This window comes from Ambystoma mexicanum, chromosome 1p (genome assembly GCF_040938575.1).
Source record: "Ambystoma mexicanum isolate Mex_15411 chromosome 1p, UKY_AmexF1_1, whole genome shotgun sequence".
Taxonomy (NCBI): domain Eukaryota; kingdom Metazoa; phylum Chordata; class Amphibia; order Caudata; family Ambystomatidae; genus Ambystoma; species Ambystoma mexicanum.
The window spans coordinates 415,688,153-415,701,828 of NC_090921.1; the positions used below are offsets into that span (position 1 = coordinate 415,688,153).

General features: G+C 47.5%; 1 protein-coding gene across 9 annotated transcripts in view; it reads left to right on the plus strand.

Moving 5' to 3' along the window:
• MYO9B (myosin IXB) overlaps positions 1–13,676 on the plus strand; it is a 925,026-nt gene that overhangs the window by 513,273 nt on the left and 398,077 nt on the right. For all 9 annotated transcript variants that reach the window (XM_069649217.1, XM_069649219.1, XM_069649218.1 and 6 more), the window contains exons 4-5: positions 1,848–1,910; positions 3,469–3,568. In XM_069649217.1, coding sequence (XP_069505318.1) covers positions 1,848–1,910; positions 3,469–3,568 — 163 coding nt within the window. The remainder of the gene's footprint in view (positions 1–1,847; positions 1,911–3,468; positions 3,569–13,676) is intronic.

Genomic DNA, 13,676 nt, shown 5'->3' on the forward strand with positions numbered 1-13,676 from the left:
CTTATACCACAAAAAGAATGTGAAGCGGAGACACAAGATGTCTCAATGAAACACCTGAGACAAATAATTGAAGAGAAGTGCTTTTTGAAGAAGTCGAAATTTGAAGAGCTTGGTTTGATTATTGGAAAGTTGCGGATGAACTAAATGTGCAAAGTGGAATGGTTCCACCAGTAGGTGTGCGCCAAAGATTGATTGACCTTGGTCATCAAGGGATAGTGAAGATAAAGCAGAGGATAAGAAAGGACTATTGGTGACCAGGATGTGACATTCAGATTGAGAGATCAAATGGAGATTGTATCCTTTGCAGTAGGAGCGACAAAGTATGCATGAGTGCAAGGTACCCTATGGTGTTGATGGAAGTTCCTGAGAGGCCGTGGGATGAATTGGGCATGGATGTTTTGGGCCCGATATGTAGCAATGGGAAACAGTTCTGTTTGGTTGTGATTGATTTACTAACCAGGTAGGTGGAAGTAATAATTAGACCTTGCATTACTGCTAGGACAGGTACAGATTTTCTAGATGAAATTGATGAAAGAGAAGGATTTCCAGGAATCATTGTCACTGATAATGGCACTCAGTTTCGCTCGAAGGAGATGGAAGCTTATTGCAAAAAAAATTCTATTGCGCATAAACGTAGTGCCATCTATCATCCTCAGACAAATGGTGTAGTTGAGCGTTTTATTCAAGGACTCAATGAAGCAATTCAATGGGCATGGTCGAATGGGTTGGATTGGGAGAAGGCTGTAAGAGAGGCCATTGTTGCACAACGTTTCACTCATTGTACAACAGGAATGTATCCATTTGAGTTTAGCAGGGGACAAAAGGCAAACACGCAGTTGGTACCGTCTTGGTTGGGGAAGGAGACCAATGTGGAGAGTAAGTTTAAAAAACATGTTTATGAGAAAATCAGGAGCAGTCAGTCGAAGAACAAGTTTGCTCATGACAAATCGATATCTGTATGTAGTAAGAATGCGATGCCGGTGGTGGGGGAGTTAGTTAGAATCAAACTTCTGCCTGCCCTCTGAAGTGGACCGTGCAAATGGTCCAGACCCAGTAGTAGAGGTTTTTAAGCATGCCATAAGAGTGGAAGATGGAAGGGTATGGAATATGGAGAGCGTGTGTGGGGTGAGGACTGCTGATGTGAAATGTAGGAATGGTGATAAGGAATGGTGATAAAGATCTGCATAGGGGAGTGAGTACAAGTATAATCAATGACGATGGAAGTGCGACGGAGGTGATGAGAGGGAGAGAGAAAAGAATATGTTGACGTTTTCCTTGCCAAGCAATACCACAGGATGTCTGCGCCAGTCAAGATGGGGAAGGAATTGTCGCAGACCCCGTTATTTAGAAGACTTTGAGTAAAAGCAGAACTTTTTTGTGACTGCTTTTGTGAAGAAGGGAAGATGTGTAGTATCAGGCACTGCTGAGAAGATAAGCTGAGAATCTCAGCAGGATTCTTGCCGCGTGAGGCACATCTTAGCAGTCCGTGACAAGCGGAATGGAATCCGAGGGAACAGTTGAAAGAAAGCAGAGCAGAGTCCGGTGGGGCTCATATATACCCTCCCAGTTATATCTGTATTTATTACTTTAATAAACCCCATATTGAATAATCATACGGCATCCTTACATCCCTGCATGCTACAAAGCCTCGAGCAAGATCCAAAAGTCGCTTGTGTTGAGGACTGTTTTTCTATGTGGGGAGTGAAGCAACATGTGGAGGGTTCTAGAGGGCGTGTGGCTGACCATTGCCCGGTCTACCTGCTGAAGTGCCGCTATAAATACCTGCTCCACGTGCTTCTACTCTCTGTTGGATATTAACATGCTTCTTATTCTATTTTGTTCCCCAGGGCTGTCGTTGAAAAATATCTGCTTGAAAAATCTCGTCTTGTCTCTCAAGAAAAGGACGAAAGGTAAACAAAAACATGGTGCTTTCTGTCAGGACCGTTCTTTAATACTTAAAAGCGTCTTCTTTATTACGTGGGGACATTCTGCGTGAATTGGAACACGTAGGGTACCAGTGTACATGCCATTGTAGGAGTTCATAAAGCATAGGGAGTGGGGCATGTGGGCGCTTTTCGAGGGTATGAATGCACAATTGCAATGTTGTGTTAATAGTTGGTGAGCTCCCTCTGTTGCACAGCTTCTTTCTCTAGATTCAACAAATGTCTGGCATGTTGTAGAGTTTTTCCTTTAAAAATATGTTGCGTTGGCATTTGATTATTAATGATAGTCAATTTATTTTATAAATCTATGCGCCGTGGTATCAGTTCCTTTGCATGTTTAATTGGTACGTGTGGAGTATTTTGTGTGTGTGAGCATATGTGCGTGCAACTGGTCACATTTTCATGGAATGCTGGACGGTCATCTTGTTTACGTGTCAGCGGTATCCATAGTTGAAACATAGCATTATTTACTTTAAATTGTATTTAATAAATCCAGGGCTTCTAAGTGGGCCGGGACTAGCCAGGGCCCGAGCCCCAGGCATGCTCTGAAATCTCATTCTGAGACGGTGCCCTGCCAGGGTTCACTAATCTCCGCTGGCAGCCACGGCCACTACAGGACAAGGCTTTTTTTTCTAAAGCCTGAAGCTCCTACTCATTCGTGGGAGTTGCAGGCTTTAGGAAAAAAGGCCTCGGCTTCAACTTTTCAGCTTTAATGGTGATGCTGCCCCCATTAAGTTTGAACATGTGAGGGGCTGTCCCCGGCCAGCCAAGCCGTTAGCAAATACATGCAGAGGGGAGAGGTTGCTGATGGGTACAAAAGGCTGCCTGGTGGGGGGTGCCTGTAGCCCATTGAGCCAGGGACGTGGCCCAGTGAGCAGGCGGGTGACACCCCCTCCCCTACACCATTGGCCCACGCCCTCTTAATGTGGCCTGGGTTATTTTGCAGTGCCACTTAAGGCACTGTATAAAATCATATATTTTCAGAAAGTGAGGAGTTTGGACTGTGAAGTTTTTCCGACTTGGTGAATAGTGCCTGCAAAATTAAAGTGAAAGAACATGAACGTGCCGCTTTCAGAAACCTTAGAGTGCTTGAGAAAAATAGAAGGAAGTACTTTATAAAAATGTATAAACGTATTTTGTAAGTAGTGATGATGGTGGTGACATCATGTGGGGGATAATTTCTACAAGTGTGCATCATCTTCAGTGAGGTGTCGCCTCCAGTTGCAGTTACTGCAAATGTGAGCATAGCCCCACTAGTCCAATGCATCATGTTCAAACGATCAAAAAGCAAACCGTTTCAAGCCCAGCCTGACATGCGAACTAGGTTTTCCTGAGAAGATACTCCCTTGCTATTCCGGCGCCACACGAATCTGGGTGTAGTATGAATCATGGTCACAGGCCTCGACCATTCCCTTTCGTCTATAAAAACATGAATGGCTTCTGTGAAGTGGATGGAGTGCATACAAGTAAGAAACTGTGTTGCCTGAGAAATAGCCTTACTTTTGTCCCTAATCTCAACCTGTAGGAACTATCACGTCTTCTATTATCTGCTTCTGGGAGTGACTGAAGAGGAACGTCGGGAGTTCCAGCTGAAGCAGCCTGAAGATTATTTCTACCTCAACCAGGTAAGCTGTTGGAACACATTCCATCAAACGAGTGCAAAAGTCAAGAGTTTCTTGAGCCGGAATGCAGCTGCTCGCCTGATATTCGAAGCTTGAAAATGTGGTGTGACCTGCATGTTTTTGCATTTATGGTTTTATCAGTTGATGCAAAATTGTGCGATTTCAGTAGTCGTGTTTTTATCTTCACTGATCTTAATTTTCTCATTTAACGAAACTAATTGTGTTTAGAAACTAGCGCAGTGCTAGTAAAGATGACAATCTAAAAATGCGGACACAAATGTGCACATGTCGAACTTGATCTAAACTTCCTTGCTTTTGAGATGAGTGTCGTGTTTTCTGATTCGTGGGAAAATGTGGTTAGGGGGCAACCCTATGTTAGGGTGAACATCGTTCAGAATGTCTCTGCCTGTGTCATTCATTCATAAGTTCATTGACTGTCTCAAGCTGCAGACGTATGCCTTGGACCAGTCATTCTTTTTCGTTTTGCAACCTAATTAGCACTACCCAATGATGCAAATATATGTGTGTGTAGACTGTAAAGGAAGGGAGCGCATTGCAGTCACTGAAAAGTCGCCAGGTGTCCTCCCACCAGTTATTTTTGTCTTGGGGTGCTTTAGCCACTACTATTAGTTGAGGTTCATAGGTGGCACAGTACCACCACCATCAGCTTTGGCTCGGTGACTCTTTGACACCACTGTTCATTTTGCTCATATGGCACTTTAGTTACGGCTACTGAGGCTGCGTAGGGTAGGGGGGGCTTTAGCACCACCATTCGTTTTTGGGAATAATAGGTGGTGCTTAAGCTTCAGTTTATGGAGGGTGCCAATGATGATGATAAGGCTGTGTGGGATGCTAAAGACAGTGCACACAGACACCACAGAGGTGGGTGGGGCTAGGACAGTACAATGGTATTTTATGATTTTGATTTCGATTATTCACATCACGCTCCAAGACAGACTAAACTGTATCCGGGCGCAAATGATCAGAACAGCTAGATTCAAGGCGTAAACTAACATCATAGTGACTCTAGATAGAACTGCCTACGTAAGTGGGTTTTTAGAACCTTTCTAAACTGGCCAAATGACTGGCAGGCTCTAATCTCCGGTGGGTGATGGTTCCAGACCATAGGTCCAAAAAATCTGATTCTCCTATCACTGCTGGAGACTCATTTAGAGCGTGGAACAGCCAGCAAAAGTTTATCTCCCGAGCGTAGGGCTCTGGTTGGTTGGTACCAACGAACCCTTGCCCTAAGATAGTCTGGGACAAGGCCATTAAGACATTTATACACCAGGCACGCTACTTTAAACTTGATTTGATCCTCAACTTGCAACCAATGCAGGCATTTGCGGAGGGAGGGTGCACTTAGTTTCGCTCGAGTTGGCATTTCGTTTGTGTTGCAGGCTGCTCCAGTCTTGCTGCCTAGGATAGAGGAGAGAAGGCCTGTGCGAGTGAAGGAGTGCAATGGGGCATTTCTTCTGTGATGCAGGCCACCTCCAGTCATGCTGCACAGGATAGTGTAGGAGGCCTGTGCATGTGAAGGAGTACCATGTGGCATTTCTTCTGCGGTGCAGGCTGCCTCGAGTCTTGCTTCCTTGGTGCAGGCCGCTCCAGTCTTGAGGCCTAGAATAGGGGAGAGCAGGCCTACGCGAATGAAGGAGTACCATGTGGCATTTTTGTAGTGCAGGCCACTCCAGTCTTGCCGTCTAGGATGGAGGAGAGAAGACGTGTGCGAGTGAAGGAGTACCATGTGGCATTTCTTCTGTGGTGCAGGCGCCTCCAGTCTTGCTTCCTTGGTGCAGGTCGCTCCAGTATTGCTTCCTTGGTGTAGGCCCCTCCAGTCTTGCTGCCTAGAATAGAGGAGATAAGGCCTACGCGAGTGAAGGAGTACCATGTGGCATTTCTTCTGTGGCGCAGGCCGCCTCTAGTCTTGCTACCTTGGTGCAGGCCCCTCCAGTCTTGCTGCCTAGAATAGAGGAGATGAGGCCTACGCGAGTGAAGGAGTACCATGTGGCATTTCTACTGTGTTGCAGGCTGCCTCGAGTCTTGCTGTGTAGGATCTTAAATCTCTGGCATCTCTTTTCAGGGACGGTGAGATATTTTGTGTCAAATGCAGTGTAACAATAAATAGGATGTTTTTTTTTTTAATTGTGCCACAGGATTTCTGCTGTCCCTGCTCCATTAACAATTCTCAAAATAAGAACAGTTAAGCAAAAAAACAGTGAGATGGGTGGGTGGAGGACGGGCACCCGTGTTGGCTGCGCTAGTGCAGTTCTTGTGCGTAGAAAGCAGAAGGAACTGCTATTTTGCTGAAGTTGCAGGTCCCGGAATAACTTTCGATTGGTTGAAATAATGCTTGTGCTTGCAGACATTTGCAGCATTGTGGCATTTGCTTCCTTTGGATTATAACTGCAAAACCGAACACATATAAACCTTGATATACAGAATACCTTACCGTGGTATTCAGCATTTTTGAATTGCACTGTAAGACCTGTAATATTAGAGTTTTGCGACTTTTATTTATTAACTAAATTTAGGGCTAATATGTGTCGTAGTCCTTTTTGCTTTACGTACAATCAACAAATATGAATTCCCTGTTTGTGTAAAATTTTGGTTTCATGGAAAGAATTGTAGTCGGTTTTTGTCTTCTGTACTAGGTGATTGGACTGAGTGATACAATGCGTATCTCTACCATGTTTATGAACCCTTTTGAGTAACTATAATTTGTCGTCCTGTTTTTAATTCGCTGCATACTATTATTGCTCTACACATGTTGTTTAATTATTTCTTCAAAGCTTGCGACAGTGAATGATTTTCATGAGGGTGAGGGAAATGTGTTGATCTTTCAATAAATGTTTGCAAAAACTAGATTTGACACGTGCGGCACCCTGTTCGGTGTAATCTGTTATCTCTGTCCTGAAAAATCCTGAGGGGCTTCCCTAAGAGGACGCTCTCTGCTCGCATTCACCACGCAGCAACCCTTCATGATCATTTCTCCTTTCCCGGCACACATTGATGATCTAATCCTTCATGATACAGAGTGGACTTCGGGCTCCTATACAGAGCTGATGGACCAGGTCATACATTGTTAACCGTCTGATTAGGCACCAGTGAAAGTGGCAGTGAAGCCATTTCAGAAAGGCACAAATGCTGCTGCTTCTTTCCACTTCGGTTCTCCTGGGCAAGTGGCTCAGCGAAGGGATAAAAGAACCTTTCGAGGGGATTGTGTCATCTGACCACAGCTGTGCTGCTTTGCAACATTTTCGGCAGAGGGCGTCCTGCGTCAATGACGTCGATAAGTTGTTCCTCGAGGGTCGACGTCACTGGATGTTATATATCGGACGCACGGCTCCTGTAGCCTCAGTTCAGTTTTTTCCTCAACATGGTCGCTTCAGAATCTCAGCGCGCTCGATTCTTCAGTGCGAATATGTCTTCGTCTTCTTCTGCTACCCCGAAGTCGGGCTTTTAAAAGTGTTGGGACTGCCGATCAAAGATGTCCATCACCGACCCGCACGACATCTGCCTTTGGTGCCTCAGCGAAAGCCACGCCACCGACTGCGAGGAGTGTCAGTCCCTGACGTCTAAGGCCTTACAGGAACGGAAGAAGAAATTGAAGGTAGGTAGGGTGTCTAAGCCCCATAAGTCGTAGTCCGCTGGGCTTTCGACCGATGACTCGAGGGAGACTCACCGTGTCGGCGAAAGTCCAGGGGGTCTCGGTCTAAAAGTGGTTCCTGCCATTCCTCTGCCTCGTCGAGGCATTCTAGCAAGCGCCGTCACCGGGATTCATTCCGCCGGCAGATGTTGGCGATTTTCGAATCAAAGGCACAGTTCCTTCTGCGCCTTTGAAAGAAGCCGGAAAGGAACGTGCTCGGTCAACCACTCATACGCCTGTGGGCTCGGGTGGTCGGCGTGATCATCGGGAGCTGTCGAGGTCCCGCTCGGACAAGGGAGATCGCCATAGCCATTCCAGGTCCCGGTCCTCGACGCCATCAACACCGTCAGAACCTGTGAAGCCTTCGAGGAAGGTGTCAACACCATCAGTGCCGTGTCCGTCGAGGGGCTCTCTCGGGGCGCCAGCCTCGAAGAGGTTCTCGGCGCCTCGGTCGACGTCCATGCCGAATCCCTTGGTGCCCTCGATGCCGTTTGTGGAGAATTTACTGGAGGTGCACCGGAGGGCTGTGGAACCTCCGAGGAAGGCTCTCAGTAAATCTGTGAGGCCAGATTGGATTTGTTCCAACCTTTGGATTATATTTCGGAGGTGGAGGAAGGGTCTGAGAAGGTGGTTGTGCCTCCTGTTGTTCCTGATGACCTTGTGTGTGGGCACAGTCAGTTGGAGGAACTCCGTCAGTCCCTGCATGACACCAGTGGTCTTGATAACTCTCCGGAGGTGGAGTTCATCAGGCCTGAGCCAGGGACGCATGCCAAATCCTCTTATAGGCGTCTCATGTCGAGGGTGACTGAATACTTGTGTTGGTCTGCTCCACCTGTTGATTTTGATCAGGATGATCTGATGGACATCCTGGACCAGGGTCCACCCACTGACCAGGTGTTGCCATTTCACATGGCTTTGCAAAGAAGGGTGGCGGCAGCTTGGACTGCTCCAGAGAGTCTCTCGGCAGTGAATAAGTTGCTTCCGAAAAAATGCCTCCCAGCCAGTAGTGACCCCTGCTACTTGTCGACGCACCCTACTCTGGAGAGTTTGGTGGTACAGGCGGCTACGGCCCCCGCAAAGCAGGCTGCGTACCCTACCATCCCTCCTGATGGGGACAATAAGAGCTTTGATGGTTGGGCGAAGAAAGTATTTTCATCTGGGGGTATGGCTTTGAAGGCAGCGAACTCCGTTTGTGCCTTGGCGAGATTTGCTCACAATCTGTGGAATTGTGCATCTTTGGCGGCTGAGCATATTCCCGAAGGGGAGGAACGGGATGGTTTTCTAGCCCTCATGCAGGACGGCAAGAATGCCATGTGTGAAGCCGTACAGTCGGGTTTGGACAGGGCAGACACTGTCAGTCGGTCCATGGCTGCGAGCACTGTGATACGCAAGTTTTCGTGGTTGTGGAAGTCAGGGTTTGCTCCTGATGTGCAATCTCGGCTTCTCAACATGCCCTTTGATGGTGTCCATTTGTTTGGCAGCAAGGCTGACAAGAGCCTTGAGAGGTTGCAGACCTCCAAAGCTGCAGCTAAGTCTTTGAGCGCTGCAGTACGTCAACCTCCGCCGTTTCATCCTAGGGGACAGCAATGGAGGGGAGGTTCCTTTCGGTACTACCCTTCCTTTGGTAGATCGAGAGGAGCTGCCAGTCAAAGGGGCCACCGTAGGGGTACCAGAGGTGGAAAGCAAGGTACTTGAGGTGCCAAAGCTGCTCGGACAGTTGCCTCTTTGCCCTCAGGCACTGCCGCAGCCCTATCCGCTCCATCATGAGGCCATGTCCCATGGACGCCGGTTGGGGGCAGACTTGTGCAGCATCTTGGAGAATGGCATGCCATTACTTCAGATGTGTGGGTTCTGGAGATCATAACCCACGGCTACTGTCTTCCCTTCCGGCAGTGGCCTCAAGACAATCCACAGGGGAAGCTCTCTTTGAAGCGTCCGGATCCCCAGCTTGCGCAGGAAATCCTATCCCTGCTGGAGAAAGGTGCCATAGAACTGGTGCCTGTAGCAGAGAGGAACAAGGGATGGTATTCCCCCTGATTTTTTGATCCTGAAAAGACGGGGGATTGAGACCCATCATGGACTTGCGTGGGCTGAACAAGTTCCTCAGGAAGAACAAGTTCAAGATGGTAACTCATTCTCAAGTCCTCAAGGCCCTTCAACTTCAGGATTGTTTGGTGTCTCTCGACATCAAGTCAAGGATGCTTACTTTCATGTGCCGATTCATCCCAAGCACAGGAAGTACCTGAGATTCGCGGTTGGCGACTTGCATTTTCATTTTCGGGTCCTGCCGTTCGGATTGACCTCCGCCCGAGGGTCTTCACCAAGCTAATGGTGGTGGTGGCAGCATATCTCAGGAAAGGGGGATTCACGCCTACCCCTACCTGGACGATTGGTTGATCAGGGCACGCTCACCCGAGCAAGTCCTAGATCATCGGTCCGTCACCTGCCACTCCCTTCACAAGCTGGGGTTCTCCCTCAATTTAAAGAAGTCCCATTTGACACCTACCCAACGGCTCCAATACATCAGAGCAGTGCTTGATACGTCCCTGGGGCAGTGTTCGCCTCCCCAGGTGAGGGCTCATCACATTCTGCAGATGGTGGATAAGTTTCAACGTGCCCAGAGTCTCCCGGCATTCGAGTTCTTAAGGTTGCTCGGCATCATGGCTTCCTGCATTTTCCTGGTGCCAGAGGCCAGGCTGCGGATGAGATCTCTGCAGTGGGCTCTCAAGATGCAGTGGTTGCAGTTCTCCGGCAGGATGTCGGATCCCGTTCAGATTCCGCCCTCGGTCGCACAGGATCTTCTATGGTGGGCCATCGAAGGCAATCTGATGAAGGGAGCTACGTTTTGGCAACCTTGGCCAGAGGTCAAAATCGCGACGGACGCATCCCTCACGGGTTGGGGAGCTCATGCCAACGAGTTGACAGCCAGCGGCCGTTGGTCTCTGTCGGAGCCCAGACTCCACATCAATCTGTTAGAGCTGCGTGTCGCCTGTGCGGGGGAAGAATGTCCTGATTATGACGGACAATACAGTGGCCATGCACTACCTCAACAAAAAAGGGGTGGCGATGCAGCTCTGGTTCTGGGCAATTCAGCAGGAAATTTTCGATCTCAGCAGTTCATCTGGCCGAATACAAACGCGACGGCGGATGCGCTGAGCAGGCAGAACACTGTCTCTCATGAGTGGGAGTTGGCTCAGGAAGTTCTGTTCGCCCTTTGAGGAACCCCATAAGTGGATCTCTTCACCATCAGTGTCAACCGGAAGTGCGAAAGATTCTGCTCGTGGGAATTTCCTCCAAGAGGAGCCTTAGGGGACGCGTTTGTAGTGGAGTGGTCCTTCCCCCTGCTGTACATGTTTCCTCCAGTCCCCGTCATTCCGCAGGGGTTGTGGAGGTTCGGTTCCCGGATGATCCTTATTGCTCCGGTATGGGCCAGGAGAGCGTGATACCGGGACCTTCTAGACATGTCCAACTGCCCTCCACGCCGTCTTCCCTACCAAAACGATCTGCTCTCACTGGAGGGGGGTCAGGTTCTCCATCAGGAGGTCTTCGCCTTCATGCTTGGTGTCTGAAAGGTTGAGGTATAAGGATTGGCACCTCCCTGAAGACGTGATGGAGGTGTTGCTTTCAGCCAGAAGGCCTGCAACAAAATCCCTGTACCGTTGCCGTTGGAGAAAGTTCTGTGACTGGTGCAGGGTACAGAATGTGGATCCTTTCCAGTGTTCCATTGCTTTGGTTTTGTCTACTTTGCTTTCTTTAGCCTACAGGGGCCTGCAAGTGGGTACCATTAAGGGTTACCTGGCGGCGCTGTCCATATTTAAGCGCTCGTCTGAGGAATGTTCTTATTTAGGATCCCTCTTGATTTCTCCATTTCTAAAAGGGCTAACTAATGTGTTTCCACCATCACCTTTCCAGGTGCCAGGATGCGATTTGAATTTGGTTTTAAAGTTCCTAATGGGAGCTCCGTTGGAGCCCTTATGTTCTTGTCCATTGCAACGGTTGTCCTTTAAAACTGTAATTTTGGTTGCGGTTACTTCCGCACGCAGAGTGAGTGAGTTGCAGGCACTCTCCGCCAAGCCACCCTTTACTGTGTTCCATAAAAAAATGGTGGTCCTGCGGGTGCAGCCTTTTTTTCTTCTGAAAGTTGCGTCCGAAGTCCATTTGAGCCAGAAGGTGATCCTTCCGGCCTTTTATCCTCCTCCACATCCTGATAAGGAAGAGTAGAGGCTCCATAGGTTGGATCCTAGAAGCGCTTTGAGTTTCTATCTCTCACAGATGTGCCGGGTCAGAGTGGATGATCAGCTCTTAGTTGGTTATGCTGTAAGGCGCTTAGGTCAGGCTGTTTCCAAACAGACCTTGTCTAGATGGATTATTTTGACGATCTCTGAGTGTTACCGGTTGGCGGGAAAGGACCCTCCAGTAGGCTTCCGGCTCACTCTCCTGGGGATGTGGCTGCCTCCACTGCTCTACAGAGGTGTTCCGATTCGCAATATTTGCAAAGCAGCCACATGGGCCTCTATCCACACTTTTGTGAGACGCTATCCCTTGGTCTTTGGTAAGACAGTCCTTTATTCAGCAATTTGATTGGGCATTCTAAAATTGTAAATTATTTTCCCACCTCCATACTTTGGTGCTGCTTTGGGAGTCTGTCATAGATGTGGAATACGTTGGAGGACACAATCCCCTCGAAGAACAAGTTACTTACCTTATCTGGTAAAGTTCTTTCGATGGGATGTTCCTCTGACGTATTCCACATGGATCCCTCCCAGCCTGTCCCGCTACTGAGAATTTCTTGTGCGATTGCAGCTTCCGTTTCCACAAGGCTTTCTGCAGTCATACTGACGGGAGATTGGTGCCACACGTTCTGGGGAAGAAACTACAACTGAGGCTACGGGTGCCGTGCGTCTCATATATATATATATATATATATATATATATATCTATCCGGTGATGTCGACCCTGGACGAGATTTCCTCTAGGAACAACATATCGACGCAGGACGCCCTCTGCTGAAAATGTTCCCAAGCAGCACAGCTGTGGTCATTACCTGTCATAGATGTGGAATACGTCGGAGGAACAACCCATCGAAAGAACCTTACCAGAAAAGGTAAGTAACTTGTTCTTCTTGCTTCTCCAGTTCAAATCCAGCCCAACCTGGAAGAAACCATTGGCCTTGTGCGTCTTGCCTGAGTTGAAATGTTAAATTGTACTCATTTTTGTTAATTTGCATTGTTCTTGCTCACCTCTACCACTGGTGTTGTCTAGTAGCACTGTTGGCTTATCTGGAGGTTGTAGCCTGGATCATGTGCCTGTGTTATGTTTTGTTAAATTGATTTTTACTGCGCACCGCAGCCATTTCCTTCGTCTGCAGGTGTTCTTGTGGCTCTTTAAGGTAATCGGTTATCCAGTTTACAATCTCTCGACTGAATTATCTTTCCTAATTTTTCTTGCATGGACAATGGAGCAACTTTAACTGTTTAAAAACCACTTTGAGTAGTTCGATAAATTTAATTTACATTTTAAATTTCTTCAATCAGATGAGGGCTTGCAATTATCATCATCAAGTTTATTCGGATATGTAAAAAAACAATCCATAAAAACATTACAAGATATAGAAGTACATAAATCATATCGGAGCAAAAACACATAACACCATAAAACCACAACAAATCGGAAGAGTTACAGAATCAATTAATTTAAATATAGAAACTCACAATTCTATCACAATAAGAACACATACATTATAGAGCCACAGCAAAGACAACAACAAGCAGGAAGAATTAGATTCAAAGCATTGTTCAATGTTTAAAAGCTCATTATCGGGGCATTATATCAAGTACTCATTTCCTTTAACATAGTGCTATATTTAGGTACGAGAGTAGTGACCAGCCCACTTGTGGTGCATTTACCCATAACGGGTAAACTAGAGCTGGCCTGTATTGAACAATAACAGTTTCTCTTAATAGCGGTTGTATAAGCAGTTTTCTTGCCTGTGCATACGCAGGGCAAAAGAAGAACAGGTGTGCCAGGTCCTCATATAGAGCTTCACATATTGGGCAAGATCGATCTGCCCCGGCCCATGCTGCCACCACAGCCTCACCCTAGATACGAGGACACAATATTTGGGTGATTCTGCCCATAATATAGTGCCGAACACCCGGGGACATTATAGTCATCAGGTCAGTTCTTTGGCTTCATAATTTCACTGCTTTCTCTGTCCAAATACAGACTCCCGAAAAGAAGCAGACAATTGATTTATTTCTCCCCTGTGGAGCATACTGCTAGGTGAAAAAAGATGCATGCAGTTCATCCCCCTTAGCTGTTTCCTGATATGGGACAACCACTGTATCTTGTCTCCCGGGTCCTTACCAATCAGAAAACACATTAATTTGCGGGTAAGTGATGCCCTGCCATTGCCCCATAAGCTACGCCAGTGCAATACCGGCTGCAAGAATATCACGTCAC